The following is a 17,434-nucleotide window of genomic DNA, read 5'->3' on the forward strand; positions in this document are numbered from 1 at the left end:
TCTGATCTTGGTGAGGAAAGGTACAGTTGAAAACATGTACATTATGAATCTAAACAGGATTCTAACACCTCACATTGAATTCTTAAAAACAATATTGACAGTGTAGTTTTGCATTACTAGGTTTTTTACAATACAGTAGCTATTAAGTTACCTTTGCAATTTAATTTGAACATTTCATTTCTCAAATGATGTAATGGTTCATGACCTTAAGCATAATATCATGTTTGTGCAGGGAAATATTATTTATGTATTTATATTTATTATTTATAATATATATTATTTTAATAACTGGCCTATTGTACTTGGACCTCCTTAAAATACTTTTTGAGGGGTGAAATTTGTTAAAAAAACAGATTTCATTTTTTGTCACAATCACAATCAGTGTCTTTTCCGGCCAGGAACGATACTGGGGCTTAAAGCAATTGAAACCAACAATTGTTTTCTGGGCATCTGTAAGCTTTTGAATACTTGGGGAAGACCAGTAAATCACTATAATTTGGTAAAATATTTCTTTAGAAGATACATTTTATCCTAAAATGTGGTCCATCAGATTGGGACTCAACAAGCAGTTCCTGACAGGAAGCAGGCAGATGACTCACTTCCACATGTCCCATCAGGCATCAGCATGTACCCGTTCAGGCAGTAGCATTTGTAACTTCCATAGGTGTTCATACACCTGTGCTTGCAAGGCCTTGGCTTCAGTCCGCATTCGTTGAGATCTACAGATAAATGGCACATAGGTTAGGGCTCTAGAGCAACAGAAAAATGCTACAGGCTTCACAAACATCAGTCAAAGTTCAGAGGTCAGCTCTGACAGCTCATCCAGCCCTGTCCGTCTGTTACCAATGGTTGTCAAAATGGGAGTGATAGGTCTTCAGTAAAATGCTTGGGGCATTGTGAGACAGTGTGTTAGGACAAGCCTGCACCACGTATTTAAAAAATGTGTTTTTTTTAGTTGGAAATGAGGATATCCCTTCCTTTTGACCTCCTTTCCAATAAAGAGATATATTACTCTACCTTGACTGCCTTCCTGTATATTTCCGAAGTAACCTTTTACACAGGAAATGTCACTCTGCTTAGTAACAAATGGTTGGGGGCTTTGATACATTTTCAAAACTTCCCTCAAATATTTCTGAGTAACAAATTTGACACATTTTCAATATTTCCCTCAAATATTTATTAGCTTTTTAAACGTGCAAAAATTGCATTTGTTCACCAGGTTAAATACCTGAAAATGCTTAATCGCCACCCAAAATCTCTTTGAAAAACAAAAGTGGAGTTTTATAGAATTTAATGAATTTACACAATTTTACCTATTTTGACATTTTAAAGGCAAAGTGCAATGTGATATTTATGATGCCAGTGATACATGGGTTTATCTGGGGCTTCCTGAGGTCTCAGGAAAGTTTTTACTAGCATGGGAGTGATGCTTCTTGAACTCAGGATAAGGGTTTCCATTGATGTTTGTTGGAAAGAGTGCCTCTTCGGCACACTGAGACCACCAAGGTACTAAAAGAAATGTTCAGCTCTTGGATACTGGCCAACCTGAGGGTCGGGAGTGGTGACATGATCTAATAATAAAATAACAACTATATAAGTTGAGCGGCTGGTTTCTAGGCCAAGCGCTTAGCATGTTTCAGCAGAGTAATTACGCCTCAATGAAAATAGATCTTGCTTACTGTATACGTGCTGCTGCTGTGCATCCCACTTCGATGCAAAATGTGCCATGTTTAGCTCAAGAAAAATGTCTGGAATGCATGCTTTAATGCGGCATGTGGTCTATATTTGACAGATGAAGTTGGTTTAAGTGGAACAGTAGCTTCAGTAATATTCCATTACTTCTTTTCATTAATGTTGATTGGCTAGTTCAGGGTTTTTTGGTTTAAGATTAAAACACAGAATCAAACTGGGCATATGATAGCAAGCTGTATTCAATGTTGCCTGGATGTAGTTTATCCTCTTTCGATACTCACATCCAGCTTTTTATCATACTTTTGCAGCAGTTTTTTTACTGGCATTTTCAACAAAACACCTTGTAAAATACTTACGAATTATTTTACAAATCATGAACAACAACAAAAAAGAATAAACAGATCATTAAAAACAGTTGCTAATTGTCATCTTTCATGTCTATCAATCACATATATAAATTATTTTTTTTATGTAATGAAGTTGAGATTCCCACTTTAGGTTTGTAGTAAATTTAACAATACGTGTTTTTAAAGAATATTTTAGGGCCAAGACTTAACTGCAATAATGTGGTTTTGAAAAGAATAAGCAAATAATGTAAAAAACAAATTAATTCTGGGTCACAGGCAAAAAATATGGAAGGTTATTGTTGTAATCATATTGATCCAAAAATATATTTTTCTTCCACTGTTTTGGTAGTGAGAGCTATAATAAAACACAATATTACATGCAGAACTTCACGTAGCTAATTTCTTCTGGATGATTAAGAAATCACTGAGGTCCCACACTTTCATTAAAACTACACAAATTGGTTGTGCCATGATATTAAAACCTTCTTTTGAGTTTGACCAAGTACTGGCAAATTAAGCTTCATATGGAAAACAGATGGAATATGGGATAATAAGTTCATGCATCAAGCTTTCTTTCACATGTGGTTTCACTCATCTGATCTACGAAGAAATCTGACATGTTGATAACATAAAAGCATATTTGACTTTTCGATAGCATGATCCTGTTTCCTGCTCATTCTACTGCATTGCTTAAGACTCTGTGACATTTCCCAGTGGCCCTGGAAATGTATCAGCACATGGAACAGGAGCTGATGCTGAAAGACACACGTCAACAGTCAACAGTCACATACAGTCTGTTGATGAAAACTCAAGATACCCTACGGGCTGGTTTCCCAGTAACCCCCTTCCCCGTTCTTCACATGCAGGATTTTCTATTTACATTTATTCACTAAACCAAGATTCTGTGTTACAGTAAATCCCAAGACAGACACTGTTTACCTTTAGCGTTTCAAGCTCAGATCACATGACTCACAGATTTGTTCTGTCTGGGAAAAGATTATCGGCACATCCGATCTTTTCATTTCTTTGGGGGTGGGCTTAAATTGAAAAGAAAAAAAGTACCTGCCCCAAATTTAAAATCATTCCAGTAATGATTACAATAGGTTAATGTTTCTCAGAAGAAAATGTCATTGTGATATTTTCCTCTACGGTAATTTGTGGAACTGCTGGATACTTTATTTCTCTTTTCACTGCTATAGCATTAGCAATCATCCACCATTCTGCTGCATTTTGAGCCCAACTGTCCCTTCAGCAGAGTTAGCATCAGCTGGAAGAGTGATGCAGCACTTATTGACAAAACTGTAAATTCACAAATGTAAAATACGTATCCATTGTCTACTACGTTTTGATGAATCCTGGTTTTAATCAGCTAATGACAAATCCCAGACTGAATCCTGCATTGCCTGGTTAATACAGTAGACTCCGCACCTGTAGTGTTGAACCTATCCAGAAGATGTAGAATTTCAGAATCCCTTGTTTGGAAGAATGCATTAGGTTACACAGAAGATGACAGACATCAGGGGTAAGACATATTTTAAAGCACATTTTTGTGCATTTGTTTTGGTTTGGTTTTGTACAGTTTTACCCCAGTAACTCACTTACTGCTCCCATTGACAGTTCTGATGTTTTTGATAGTCTAGCAAAAATAGACGTTCTATAAACATTTACGACACTTAGGGCCAATTCTATTTCCATTTGAAAAAAAAGCATTAATTTCCCAGTCTTGTAAGTATCAGTGAAGGTTCCTGTATCAAGTTATGCAACAAAGTTATTTATTTTAATTATGTCAATTAAACCTTCACTGCTCTACCATTTAACTGGTTCACATTTTTAATTTTTATGCAAGGGTTTAATCAAACTACACTTACAGAAGAAAAGTATTCTTCAGTATAATGTTTTGAGATTAATAATAATCAAAATAATTTATCTGATTTATTTCCCAAAAGAGACTTACAGGTAAAAATATAAATCTCTCTAATAGAACCTCATAAACTGTTGGACTAACTGAGAAAGGATTGCAATGAACTGCATTATTAACAGGAGCAGTGATGCCAATACAAATACATTATACACATAACAAATATGTGTATAAAAAAGGGCAAATTGAAATGTAACACTGAAGCATAAAGAAGAATAATGGACCAAAATGACACAGCCTTTCATGAATAGCAAGCAGATTACTGTAGGTTCCCCAAAATCTGTCTATGAGTCAAGCTGAGACTACGGAATGGTACCTGTGAAAATGCAACGAGCACCTGTAAAGAGAAAGACAACCAAAGCTTATGTAAAAGCAGAATATGACAAATGATCTCTTAGGATCATGTGCAATGAATGCAGCTCTCCCTGCCCTTGCTGGGGCCTGATCCCGATTGTTTGTGGGTCCTGAGCAGGCACAGCGCCACTCCCTAGACAGTGGATAACTCTGCCACATCAAAAGCTCAGGTCTTTTGCCACAGGAGAGCTCTACACTGCCCGAATTTCCGAAGTTGGTGATGTCACTTCTGTAACTCGCTCAGCTGTTACGTGGGGAAAACATCCAATTTTTTTAAAGACAACAGACACATCCAGGCACAATGCATGATTCCATGTGTATATACTTTCATCATTTGTTGATGCTATAAAAGAAGAGAAAAATGACTGAACATCAAGACCAAGAATGTTGTTAACCCGTGACTTTCTATAAAACAAAAGGAAAACAGTTTATTTTCAGCGTTGTCCTCATGAAGCAGGCATTGAGCGATAGCACATGCTAATTATAGCAAGAAGTCTGTTCTGAAGAGGATAAAGGGAGCGAGATTGTGAAATAGAGATAAAAAAGAGATAGAACACAGATTTTTTTCTATTGCTTGACAGCACATACAACACACTGGAGGTAGAGAGCCTACTTCAGAAAATTACTGTGAATTAAATGTTGAAAAAGAATTACACGTCAAGATAAGGGGCTGATTTCTGGTGTGATAATTTTAGAATGTGGCTGGGTTCTGACAGGATGGCTAGCTTGTGAAGACAAATTAAAGTGTTGGTCTTGGTGTAGGTCCTACTATTGGTCAAGTATTTAACTCAGTCCAAAGCTGTAATGAATTCATTCTTTAGCTTTCCCTCATGGTTGAGGATGATTGTGTTCCATAAACCTGGAGGTGACTGATAAAGACAATCCAGGATCCAGACGCTTGGTGGATAGAGCAGGTGTTGTCCAAGGAGATATGTGTACTGTGCAATTTGATCATGGTGAGCATTCGTGCTTCGTTTCCACAGTCTGATGTTGTCCCAGACACTCTTCCTCCATTTGTGTTCAGTCAATGGCGATAATCCCCCAGGAGACTATATTAATGTTGTGATGTTATTGAACTAGAGGAACCAGTTCCTAACAATTTGGACTGAAATCACTCACTTTTATTCAGGGAATCTCTTCATATTATCTGAAAACCACTAACTTAAACGTGTTTTTATAGCTGCCCTAGCCACCATCATTTGTTGTATATCTTATAGTGCTTCCCACTAAACAGGTAACAGCACCCTGAAGGTTGTGGAGGCTCAGAGGAAAACTAAATATTTTAACTGGACGGGTAAAATAAATTGTGAGACCGCAAACTGGGGCAGCACAAAGACAAAGTGGTTACTGCTGTCTCAGTTTTTTTCCTGGCTTGATTCTAGACTAGGCCCCTTCTGTGTGGGATTTGTACTGTATGTTCTCTGCAAATGTACAGTGTATGTTCTCTGTGTCCTCTGGTTTGGGCTCTGTTCTTTGGGGACAGGCTCTGGGTTCTGGGGGTCTTTCTGATTTTGCCTGGATGGACAGCAAATTGACATAAATCTCTCTTGAAAACATACAGCTCAAAGGTATTTATTTAAGAATGAGATGTCTTTTTTTCCCGCTGATTACAGAATACAGAATCAATACAGAAATTTCTTAATTCCCTTGGCTACCTCTCTTCTCCTTCCTATTCACAGCTTTTTTCCAACAGCCTCACACGATCCAGGTGATACGCAGAAAGGAGGCTACAGTTTCGGCAATTTTATTTAATTTATTCATTTATTATTTATTAAAATGCAAAGTAAACTAAGAAACCGAAGTCCATAAGGAGGCATTTTCTGCTGGCCCTAAAGCAAAGAGGCAGGAAAAATATGTAACAGCACAGCGGCCTTTCCTTGTGTTTTTTGTAAAGAGAACAAGAAGGTGAGATCAAACAGATGAAGGAGAGTGAAGGGAAAGGAAAAATGAGCAAGAGAGGAATGACCTAACAAGCTCAAGGAGGCCTCTAAGGGCTCAGGCAGCACCAAGGATCTGTGTGATCTCATGCTTGGCTTCGACATGTCATTACGGTCTGCCAGCAAGGTCCTTTCAGGCAGGCAATGCTCCACATCTGGAACAGGAGGCAGGCAAACAGCCCCACTGCGAGTGAGCCATGCAGAGAGGGGCCTCAGCACTGATGGACTTGCTCACCCAATGGAGGTACACCTGCAGGCTGGAGGTCCGGGGGGAGAAAGATAGGAGGGTGACTGTCCCAAATTGGGGGGGTTACATATTCTTGCTCATCTTCGCAAGAGCCAGGGGGGGGAGAAAACAGCAAACAGATATGTAGTGAATAGAAGATCTGTTTCTTGTTTTGATAGATTTACCAACCATTTCCTGGAAAATGAAAAACAGTCATCATTTAGGGAAAAGATTAAGAACATGTTTATCTGACTCTTGTCCCCATCATATTTCTCTTCAAGCAAATATTATGTTTGTGCTTGGATAATTCCAGCTCATGTTTTCATGTTTGAACAATCATTCATATCAAAGCATGTAGTAGGCAACTCTATCTAGACTGCATCCAGAACACTGCTTTACTGTAACACTGCCAAATGCTCAGATTTAGTTTGTCACACAGCATGTCATTAGGAAGACATTTTAGCAGGGACAGGGAAAACCATCTAGAGCATATTAACTTTTATTATCTATAGTCTATAATCGTAAACTTTAATGTAGTTTGGAATTTTAGAAAGTTTAACTCACATATGTTTCGTCATAGAAAGAATCAACTCAATAGAAAGTCAATTAACCAATGCAAGAATAATCTCTGAACAACAATAAAATTCATGTTTTAATGGGTTTATCTGATCTGGAATACCTCTTTTGAATCTATAATTGTGCCACAAAAGATTGATTAAACATATTATGATATTAAACCTTAAAGAAGCAAATTTCGATGAATTTATGTAAAAAATGGGTATAATGGAAATTTTCTTTCAGGTATTTCTTCTGTGAAGGTCTGCTATTATCTCTTAAATCCTCTCCAGTGAATGATGATATTTTCTAGCTATTCTGGAATAAAAACAACAGGCTGCAGCAGACTGCAAAAGAAACAGCTTTCTGTGGACCATGGATCCTGATTTGACTACAGTAAATGATTCTGTTAAAAATACAGTACTGTGTATGGGTTTTTGAGAAGTTTTCTTTTAGAGTATCTATGAAAAAATTGAATTGAAACTACTCAGGAACTGCTCAGTATATGTCTGCTGATGCAGCAATAACAAATTTCAGCATTTCTGTGCACTAGCCGTACAGTATTAATGATACATTTAATTCTGTATTTCACATGAATAATTGGATAAATTATGACTCATTGCCTAGGAAAGTTACATTGCAGTGTAAGATAGGCAATTAAATTGTGTTGTTAATGCACCGAAAAACCAGTTTAAAAGATAATTAGTCAATTAAAATGTTTTATAGGGTGGGGGGTGTTCCCAGTATGACTAATACCGACTGTGACCAAAATGAAACCAAATGAGTTGAATGGCCTCCTCTCATCTGTAGTGATTATGATGTTCTTAAGAACTTAACTTCAAATACAAAAACTTCATTGTACTGCATGTACCCAGTCCATTTTTAATTGTTTATTAATACATTGATATTTTGGTTAAAGAAACAGAATTACTTTTTAAACACAAGATGTACAATCATCTTAAGCTGGCACTGTTAAACATCTCTTTTAACATATGTATTTCACTTAATTTTTCAAGTTGAGAACTTTTAATATTTATAACTTTAGTATGTATATATCTATAATATTATATAGATACTTAATTTAATATGTATTATATATAATACTTTCATATGTCATTATCTGTATATGTTTGTCTTTCCACCTAAACACATTTACACTTTTGGTACTATTTCAGTGATATGAAAGATGGAACATAGATTTGGAGGAAATTGATCTCCTAGAAACTAGAATTTAGTTTAGAAATAGCGAAATTCCCAGTATTGCTAACAGATTTAAATAGTGAATGATTAAATTTTAAACTGATTAAAATTTAATTGCAACTTTACTATTATGGCTTCAAAAGGTTATGTCTCTTAGTAAGGTAGAAAAAAGCCTTACTAAGAAACTTCAAATACAAAAGATTGCTCTTAGAAAAAACTCAACTCAAGTGCATAAATCAGAGGTTTACACATGATGTGAACCAAAATTTTAACTGATGTTCAATTTTATGTTCTAGTAATCTACAGGTGCTGCAGAATTCAATGTACCCATCTTTTAGCAAAGGTTTCAGTACCTTATCAGAAGATGTGTGCTTGTCTCAGTGTTAACAGGTTGCGATAATGCTTTGCCAACTTTTGTTATTTTGAGAGATATATAGTTTATTTTTTCTTACAACTCAGCCATGAAATCCTTCCTTGTACCTGTCTTTCTCTAGATCCTTTTCCACACTGTGAGTCTTATAGCCTCATATTGCGAAGTCAATATTGACTGGGGAGTCGTGTGGTCCTTACTAATGGCACTGCAAGTTTACAAGTACCTTGGAAGGCCACAGGGTCTTCAGGATTTCATTCAAACAAGCCCTGAATGATTTAATTGGATCAGTCCGTTGCCTAATTGGGAGACATTAGCATGCTTTAAAGACCTCTGATCATTCACCACTTCCTACAAAGCCTTCAAGAATGAGGCTCTTCAGGACTGGAGATGTAGACACCTTTCCCTAGGCAACTCAAACCTAACCAGCCCTGGTCAATTCTGTCCCACTGTTTAGCCATAGCTGCCTAATGAAAGAACCCAGACTTGAGCTCCTATCGCAGGAATTAAGGGTTCAACTAGTGCTCTGAATAATAGGAATAATGGGAATAATCCCTATACTATTTGAACCACTTGGAAGTCTTAATCGATTATTCTTTTAGAATCTACAATTATTTTTGGTTATGCCAACAATCTTTTCACTTCTCAGCTCATGGCTACAAAGTCAGCAGCCACGCACAGGGGGAAGAATGAGGGTGTGTGTGCAGGCTCCACTGAACAGTCCACTTTTGAGTTTTTGTCTGTTAAAACGTCTTACTGTAGGTAGCCCTGTCCCCTAGCAAAGGTTCAGCGCCCACTGGAGGAGGCAGAAAAAAAAAATGCAACAGGACTGTACACCTGCGAGTGCCTGGGAGCTCCTAGACTAGTCCCACAAGACCCCCACTTGGGGGAACCACAGTCACAGAGACGTGACAAAGAAATAAGCCATCGAGCTTGGCCTGCTCTCAGGTGCTAGCCGAACCACTGGTTATTTTCAATCTCAAAGGAGAAAAAACGGAGATGTAAATCAACGTCAATCATTACATAAGGAATTAAAAAGAAAAAGTAGGGATAAAATTTGAAGATTGGTCATCAGTTTGTGAACATACTGTATATATGACTAGACGGTACAGGATAGTACTTGCTAATAATTACCTGTTCATAGAGTCAAATAGTTATATGACAAAATTATTTTTTGGAAAACAAGCCCTGGCTTGGGGGTGTAAGGAGCATAAAACTGTTACAAATGAGAAGAGACTGTTCTGGCAACTATTGACCAAGCTGACTGCTACAGTATAAGGGTCCTATTCTTTCTGAGAGAATTTAGCAAAATTGCAATGTGTGTGGTTCACTGAAATTATCTGATAAAAAAATTGATGAGCATCCAGCACCTTTAATAAGAATGAGACACGCAGTATTATCGCTCAGTAATGAGAACAGTTACACTGGCTTTTGCTCTAATGCTTTCAGTCGGGCACTGTTCATCATAAATTTCTATTTTAAAAATTGAATTAAGCTGCCTTGATTGCAAAAGCACAGCATTGTCGTAATATTGCAAGTTTTTTTTTTACCTGCCAGGGAGACCCAAGCTTTGAAAAGAATTACATCTAACCAAGCTGACATGTGGCACCATAACACAGAAATATGAGCCAGCTGATTTTTACACTCCCTGAGGGATTTTTTCTCTTCTTTTTTAATTACAGGGTATCCTATTGCCATCTTGGGGCAGGAATTCCAAAACTGTTTTGTGCACTTAAACCTTTTACAGGAGACATTTAGTGTTTTTTATGACTACTTGCCTTTAACCATCCTAATGCTTTTTCACTGCTTAATGTGCCATCCAAAGTACCCATTTAGTATGCCTCATTTTTTGTAATTATAGTTAAAGGCAGTTCTTGGAAACATGATTAGTGTGACAGAAAACCAAATATTCTCTTTTAGTGCAATATATCAGGCTTTGGTGTATACAATATCTGCTGTTCGATAGGTTCAAAAACCAGTGTTTGAGGCATTTTTGTTTTCTCCAGGGGGGATACTTCACTTAGCAGATATTTGAAATTAAGATCTTATGGTTAATTTAAACTGAAGACCAAGAGTCGTGTGTGTTAAGAGGTTATCTTGGCTGCTGAATGCTAAATTCCTTATTCCCCTAAGTTAGCTGTAAACAGTAAAGAGAAAGAGAGCCCAGTGATGTATTTTGCTTCCTTTACACAGATGCATGAAATGGTTAATATCTTGTTTTGGTTACTGAAACTCAGTTTTACTAAGTATAGGTACTCACTGATTAGATGGTAGGAGTAAGTTTGGTAACAAACAAATTGAGTAGGATTTAACTACACAGGAACACAGGATGAACAAACTGCTTGGCTATAGTAAGTCATGTATACTGTAGATTTCTGAGCCAGTGAGGCTATACATATCACGCATTTCTGTAGCACATGGGTCTGGAGGCAGAGACAGAGCAGCCTGCTCCATCAGAAGACCACAAATTTCAGTAATTCTTTATTCAAATGCTTAAAATTACTGTTCAACACAGTTTCATCCTGGTGACATTCAAGAAATAAGACTACTTTCCTCTCAGGACTGAGTTGCTGTGTACTGCCAAAAACAAAATTCCTGGTTTTCACTGTGTAATTTACAAAATTCTTTTACACAAATACAGAAATGTGATACACAGTGAATCTGTTTTCTTCAACGCAGTAAAAGCAATCTTCTAAAGTTGCTTAAAAAGGATATGTGATGTACAGAAGCTGTTTTTAAATAATGTATCAAACCTTAACAACAGGGATTATGTTTTCTGAGCAAAGATGACAAATAAAGTAAACAACATCCACTGAATGATGGTCATTCTGTTAATTTCATTGTCTGGTGAACAGAAACATGGGTTTTTATTCAAATGTATTGCATTTTTTCTCTCAGTAAAGACCAATCATATATCACCAATAAGTAATGGAACATACTATAAATCCTTCCCTCTCAAATTCACTCTCTTGATTCTGAAATTCTGAACTTTCTTAAAATTCCTTAAATTCTTGTGATAACATTTCAAAAAGAATACTAACAATGGAGCCAAACAATGTGAATCATCTGAAACAGGAAATTAAGGAGATGCCCGTCGGAATTCCCTAACCCAAATTTTATTAGACAGCATGTTCCTTGCTCAAAACAGTATGATTCTTCCTGTCTGGTGAATATAAATCTCTCCTTTATCTTTAGCTTTGAAAGAGTTAATAATTTGGTTTGAATTATACCCTTTCTACTTTTCACAGATAACATGTCTACCATCTGAATGTTTGCTGAATTCAATTATAATAATTGCTTGTATTAGTGTGTTGGTTTTCATTCTTAACTTCATAAAGAGCTTCACATATTGGAGTGGATCTTTTTCATCTATGACTGAGGTGCAGTATCCACCTCAGTGGGGCATGGCAGGTGTTAAGTGCTGACAGTCCCTTTACACAACACATCATGTGGAGAAATGAGACTTCACCAATTGATTTAAGAGGGAAATTTAGGGGTAGAAGATTGTGTAAGCCCAAAGTGGAATTTCACCTGTACACAGAGGACAACACCCCTACTCTTAAAAACTGCACTATGGGATTGTTACTGACCTTGTGGTCAGGATCTCAATTTAACATCTCAGCCAAATGATGGTGCTTCCTATAATACTGTTACCCACTTACCACAGAGTGGGATGAGTTTGCAAATTCTTAGTTCAGAGAAAGAGAGAGTGCCACCTACTTGTCCTCCAGCACCACATATAGCAGCAGCCTGGTTTTCAATAGATCTCCCATGCCAGTACCGACCAGGCCCTGCCTTGCCTAGCTTCTGAGATCTGATGTGCTCAGGCTACGAGGCATTAATGCTGCTAATGACAAAACAAAAACTACTCCACCTTTATGAGGGGGATGACCTCAAAGAAAGGTGTTAGTCACTGCTTTCTGACAGTGAACACAACCTTTACAACAAACTGCTCTAAGGCCTTACCTTGATTACAGGTCTTTCCGGTGTATCCTGGGTAACACTTGCACTTATTTGGTCCTACACATTCCCCGTGCTTACATCCATGCTGGCAGAGAGCTATGAGAAACAAAAACAAAGTGGTTGACATAATAACCCCCAAAAGTAAAAACATGACAGCTTATGATTCTGAGGACCATTTCACATTTGAATGCATCACTCTATCAAGGTACTACTGTATATCTCTTTCTTCATCTTTGGCCTTCATTTACCTGCTCTTATGTTTTAAGGCTGCACAGTGCCAATGCTACATGTAAAAGCACAGGCCTAAAGATTAAACTAAAATATCATTTTTAATTTTTTAAATTTATTTACAATGATTTAGAAAAGAAAGTTTGAGCCCTGTAGTCCAGTCTCCTGAGCTACCTGAGACAAACACTTTCCAAGTGGTGATACGACAACAGCAACCTCTCAGACGTCCTGAGCGCTCATAGCTGTGAGCTTACAGTGCCGTTAGTGATATGACTGCACAAGAACTCCAGTCAGTGCTCTCTTCTGTATGGCGGTGTGTGACGGGACATTTAGAAGTAGGGAGAATTAAAAGAAGCACTCATCCTAACTGAAAAGTGAAAGAGACATACAGTACAGTAACACTAATTGGTTCTCAAACAGCAATTATGCAATTGACTGGTAAAACCAACAAACATGCTTCCCTTTTTTTGTGTTAATGTAAAAAAAATATTGTGCTTTTATTTAGCACAATCCTTTTAAATCCAAGATTAATGTTTGATTTTATACTGTACACATATTCTTAATGTTTGATTTTATACAACATATTCTTGTTTTCCGTGGTGATGTTTTTCCCATCTAACAGATCTAAGGTCTCCCAAACTGAGGTTCCAAAAATTTATTTTTTTAATAACAGTTTAAAAAAAGTCACTGTTTTATTAACCTATGACTATTGCAGTTGTTGTTGTTTGCAATATGTAAAAATAGAAAAACTTCATTATCTTAAATTGAGGGGAAATCACTATATCTGATACTGTATGTGAAAGATTTGTAGAAAATATACAGTATGGGTTGTTTTATTTGGAGTTTTTGACAACACTCTGCTTCAAAGCTCTGGACTTTTTTCAACACTTTTTCAATGAATTTAACTTTTTCAATGGATTATTTCAATCATCGATCTTTCTTACAGCAATGACATAGTAAAAGAAATAAATAATACAATACATTTTAAAGAACTAACATTGCCAAATAATTATTACAAAAAACATTTCACTCACATTTAAGCAAAATATTGTTTCATCAATGTAGAAAGCAATGCTTTACAATGGAAATTTATGGTTATTTAATATGGGATTTATTACTGGTCTAGCAATAGAATCCCACATTCTTCACAACATATTTAAATAGCAAGACAAATTACAAACATGTTTGTGGTGGTAAAATTGTTGTTTTAATTCATAATGAGTTATTTCACCTTGCAGTCCTCATTCTTTAACCTTCAACCTTTATAAATATTTGTGTATGGACCTTCTGAATGGTATAACTAAGCAGCATCAAAAGCATCATTAAGACTGTTATGACACAGTACCGTTTATGCACTTAACTAAAGCTTTCATGGGAAGGAAATGTGAAATGTGAATTTAGTGGGTTTTAAATTCAGATGAAGGTATAATCCCAATTTGAATGAAGGAAACAAAACATCTAATTATTTCCTCTAATACCCTGCCATGAGAGGTCTGTGAATCTATTGTTTTCTCTTAGTACATACACCTACGGTAATATTACACTCAGATAAACACTGAAATCACCAGGTCAGATCTTTACAGTATGTAAATGTAAGTCAGACAAACACTATCTGGCATGAAATAGTGCTGTGAGAGGTATATTTGTACAGCACAGCCTTGGTAATGCTCAGACCCTGTGGTAGAATAATTATGGAGGTCAGATGCTACAATCATTTGTCAAGTTAATTGGCCGAGTGGTGACTAGCTATGCATGGCAACATCATCACTCCTGCAGCAAGTGATTGCTGAAGTACATTATTTTTAATAGCGACTCCTAAAGAAACCCTTGTTTTATTTTTGTAAGACTGTTTGCTATTGGGGGTATCTGCTCTGATTATTTCAATTAATGAACTGTCATTCTAAGATGTTTTATTTCAGGAATGGACAGATTTGAAAAGATTATGGTAAGGGTATCTTTCTGTTTTGTCTCCTGCACTTCTATCTATTCTTTGTCACTATATGCATTATTTAAATATAAGGTTTCCTTAAATGTTGAATATGAAAAGTTTCGATCTACCAGCATTAATTATACTTAATGTTTCAGTGACACTCGGAGCTCAATTATTTTAGGACTGAACATAAGCTTCCAAGAGAGTGGCGTCATATTCATTTTTATTAGCTCATCTGTTCTAATAAAAATGGCATTGATCTATTTTCTCCATGACATGAAGTAGAGCCTCATAAGTCCTGTCTTACAGTATTAATAAAACCTAACAGCTGACTTATAATAAGGACATATCTACAAAGAATGAAGGGAGTCTGTGCTTTGCCCAATATGGCAAAACGATAAATGTAATTGAAGGTCATCCAGGTTGATTCCTTATCTGGTCGCATGATTCACTCTTAAATCTTATGGAATTATTTATTCATACAGCGGCTCAGTGAGCAGATATGTATTTATACGTTTTTACGTAATGGGAATGGAAAGTGGGCATGCTCAGAAGAACTCTATCCCCTTTCTTGGTGCAGGGAAGGACGCCCCCTTTTAGAAATCAGTCTGGCAAGCCGGCAGGAAATACCCTGTATGCTTTCTACACGTTGAACGGCATCTTGTCCTAAAATTGGCACCCACGACAGAGCGGTCTCTCGTGCCTTGTGTTCTGCAGGTTCCTAGGATGCCACCAGGACATTTTCCAACAGCTAACTGCCATTCACTCCCAATCTGTCAAGGGGACCTACAGTAAGTGGAATCTTTCACCCAGTAATGGGGCTCTCTCTCCCAGGCGGTCCATTCCCCAAACTATTCTACTACATGTTGTAGGACTTTGTGCTCCTTCATGGGTGTCTCTTTGCCACATTAGACTAAATGGAAGTGATCCATTAGTAGAGTATAGCAATAGGATACACTCTCTGTGTTTCAGATTCAGTGTAAGAAAATTAGGTAAAACTGGTCAAAAACTTTTTTGATATTGATATTGATTTGATATGACCAATATTTCAGGACATTTGAGAAGGTTCTCAAATATATTTTTCAAAAATGTTATTCTAATCAATCATATCTTATCTCTATTGTTGTATGATATCCATGTGGCTTCTTAATTTTGGCAAGCAGATTATGTTGTGATCTCTAGCTATATGCTTATACCGTATATAGTGCATTTATATGGAAAATATTTTAAAACTGTTCTAGTGTTTTTTTATTTAGAGCAAAAAGCCAATTTCTCAGAAAAAATACTGCCTACAGACCACTGCACATCAAGTAGTTCTGTTAGTACACAGATAACAATACCTTTACTCTCTGGCATTCACATCAAATACAAATGTATTGTGCAAGAAAGACATAAAAACATACTGACATTGCATATTATGCATCGGTTTATACAAGCAAAACCAAAACATGCTAAAATGAGACAAATAATTAATACTTACAGCAATGTCATTACAGAAAGGAAATCAGCAGTAATAACAAGTTTATTAGTAATAAATTATCAACAGAAATAAGCAGTCGGGACATGTTATTTCCTCTGTTCTAGACAAAATGAATTCTGTTTAGTTTTTATGCTGCTCTATAAAGATCAATTTCATTTAATTATCATCTAGCAGGAGGCTGAAGGGACAATACAGACAACTATACAGTATAAAGTAGTGATTAGGGCTCTGGAATCACAACAAGAACGTTTTGTGTTTAAATCCCAGGTCAGGTACTACTGTTGTCTCTTTCACCCCAACTGCTCCCACAAAATACCTAGATTTATTAATGGGTGCAAATATACTGTAAGTCACTTTAGATAACAGTGTCAGCCAAATAAATGAGTATTGTAATAATAATTATCAGAGCTGGTTAAAAAGTAAGAAAATGTTAGAAGAAGGAGTGGTCACTAAAAAAGTATTGGTCAGCAATATTATTGTATTTTCTAGGCTTTATCCCTCTATAATTTGTTGGGCTATAGGACCTCATAAAGTTGTAAAGACAAAATTGTTGTTCAGTGCCACTGACTCTAGTTCGCAGTTGATCTGTCTTGCGATCAGATCTATGGAAAAAGACAAGTTAAACCACAAATGCCCATGGTTACATTTGAATAGCTGATTAATTCTTCTTTAAAACCCTAAAATAAGGAAGAAAACACATATGAAACAAGGACAATTAGAGATTATTAACTACAAAGAATCACATTTATTTCAAGAATGTTAGGGCAAACAGTGACTTTAGCAAGTGCAACGTGTGCCACGGTTCTAGACAGAAGAAACATTTGCTGCTGGAAAGGAGCTATTTATATCTCAGTTAACCCATGATTTAGAGGGCGTGCCTTCAGGACACAATTTGCCAAGATATTTCAAGAAATACGTGGAGCTAACCTTGGGGCTGGCACCTTATCCCGAATACTCTGTGCCTTAAGACGTAGATAGCTGCAAAACAAATGTCCAAAAAAAGAAATTCCAGGATTTTTTTCTTTCTCTTTTTTTCATTTTTGAAAAAAATAACATGAACTGAGGCTGGGCTTGGTTTCTCGATAAGCAAGCATTCCTAACCACTTACACACACATACAACACTCAGCTTTCTCGCATTTAATTTCACAAATAAAACAGCTTTTCTCTAAACAAATACATTTTAAAGAGTCCAATCTTAATGCTTCTTTTACTCAAAACATTTTTAAGACGTTT

At 36.5% G+C, this 17,434-nt stretch overlaps 1 protein-coding gene across 4 annotated transcripts in view; it reads right to left on the reverse strand.

The window, feature by feature from the left end:
* npnta (nephronectin a) overlaps positions 1–17,434 on the reverse strand; it is a 56,871-nt gene that overhangs the window by 24,274 nt on the left and 15,163 nt on the right. The window contains exons 3-6 of one of the 4 annotated variants that reach the window (XM_088625019.1): positions 17,128–17,178; positions 12,566–12,658; positions 6,484–6,576; positions 600–719 (exon numbers count right to left, since the gene is read on the reverse strand). In XM_088625019.1, coding sequence (XP_088481145.1) covers positions 600–719; positions 6,484–6,576; positions 12,566–12,658; positions 17,128–17,178 — 357 coding nt within the window. The remainder of the gene's footprint in view (positions 1–599; positions 720–6,483; positions 6,577–12,565; positions 12,659–17,127; positions 17,179–17,434) is intronic. The other 3 variants (XM_088625029.1, XM_088625038.1, XM_088625046.1) reach the window with 3 other exon arrangements.

The sequence above is a fragment of the Lepisosteus platostomus genome, chromosome 1 (genome assembly GCF_059453375.1).
Source record: "Lepisosteus platostomus isolate fLepPlt1 chromosome 1, fLepPlt1.hap1, whole genome shotgun sequence".
Taxonomy (NCBI): Eukaryota; Metazoa; Chordata; class Actinopteri; order Semionotiformes; family Lepisosteidae; genus Lepisosteus; species Lepisosteus platostomus.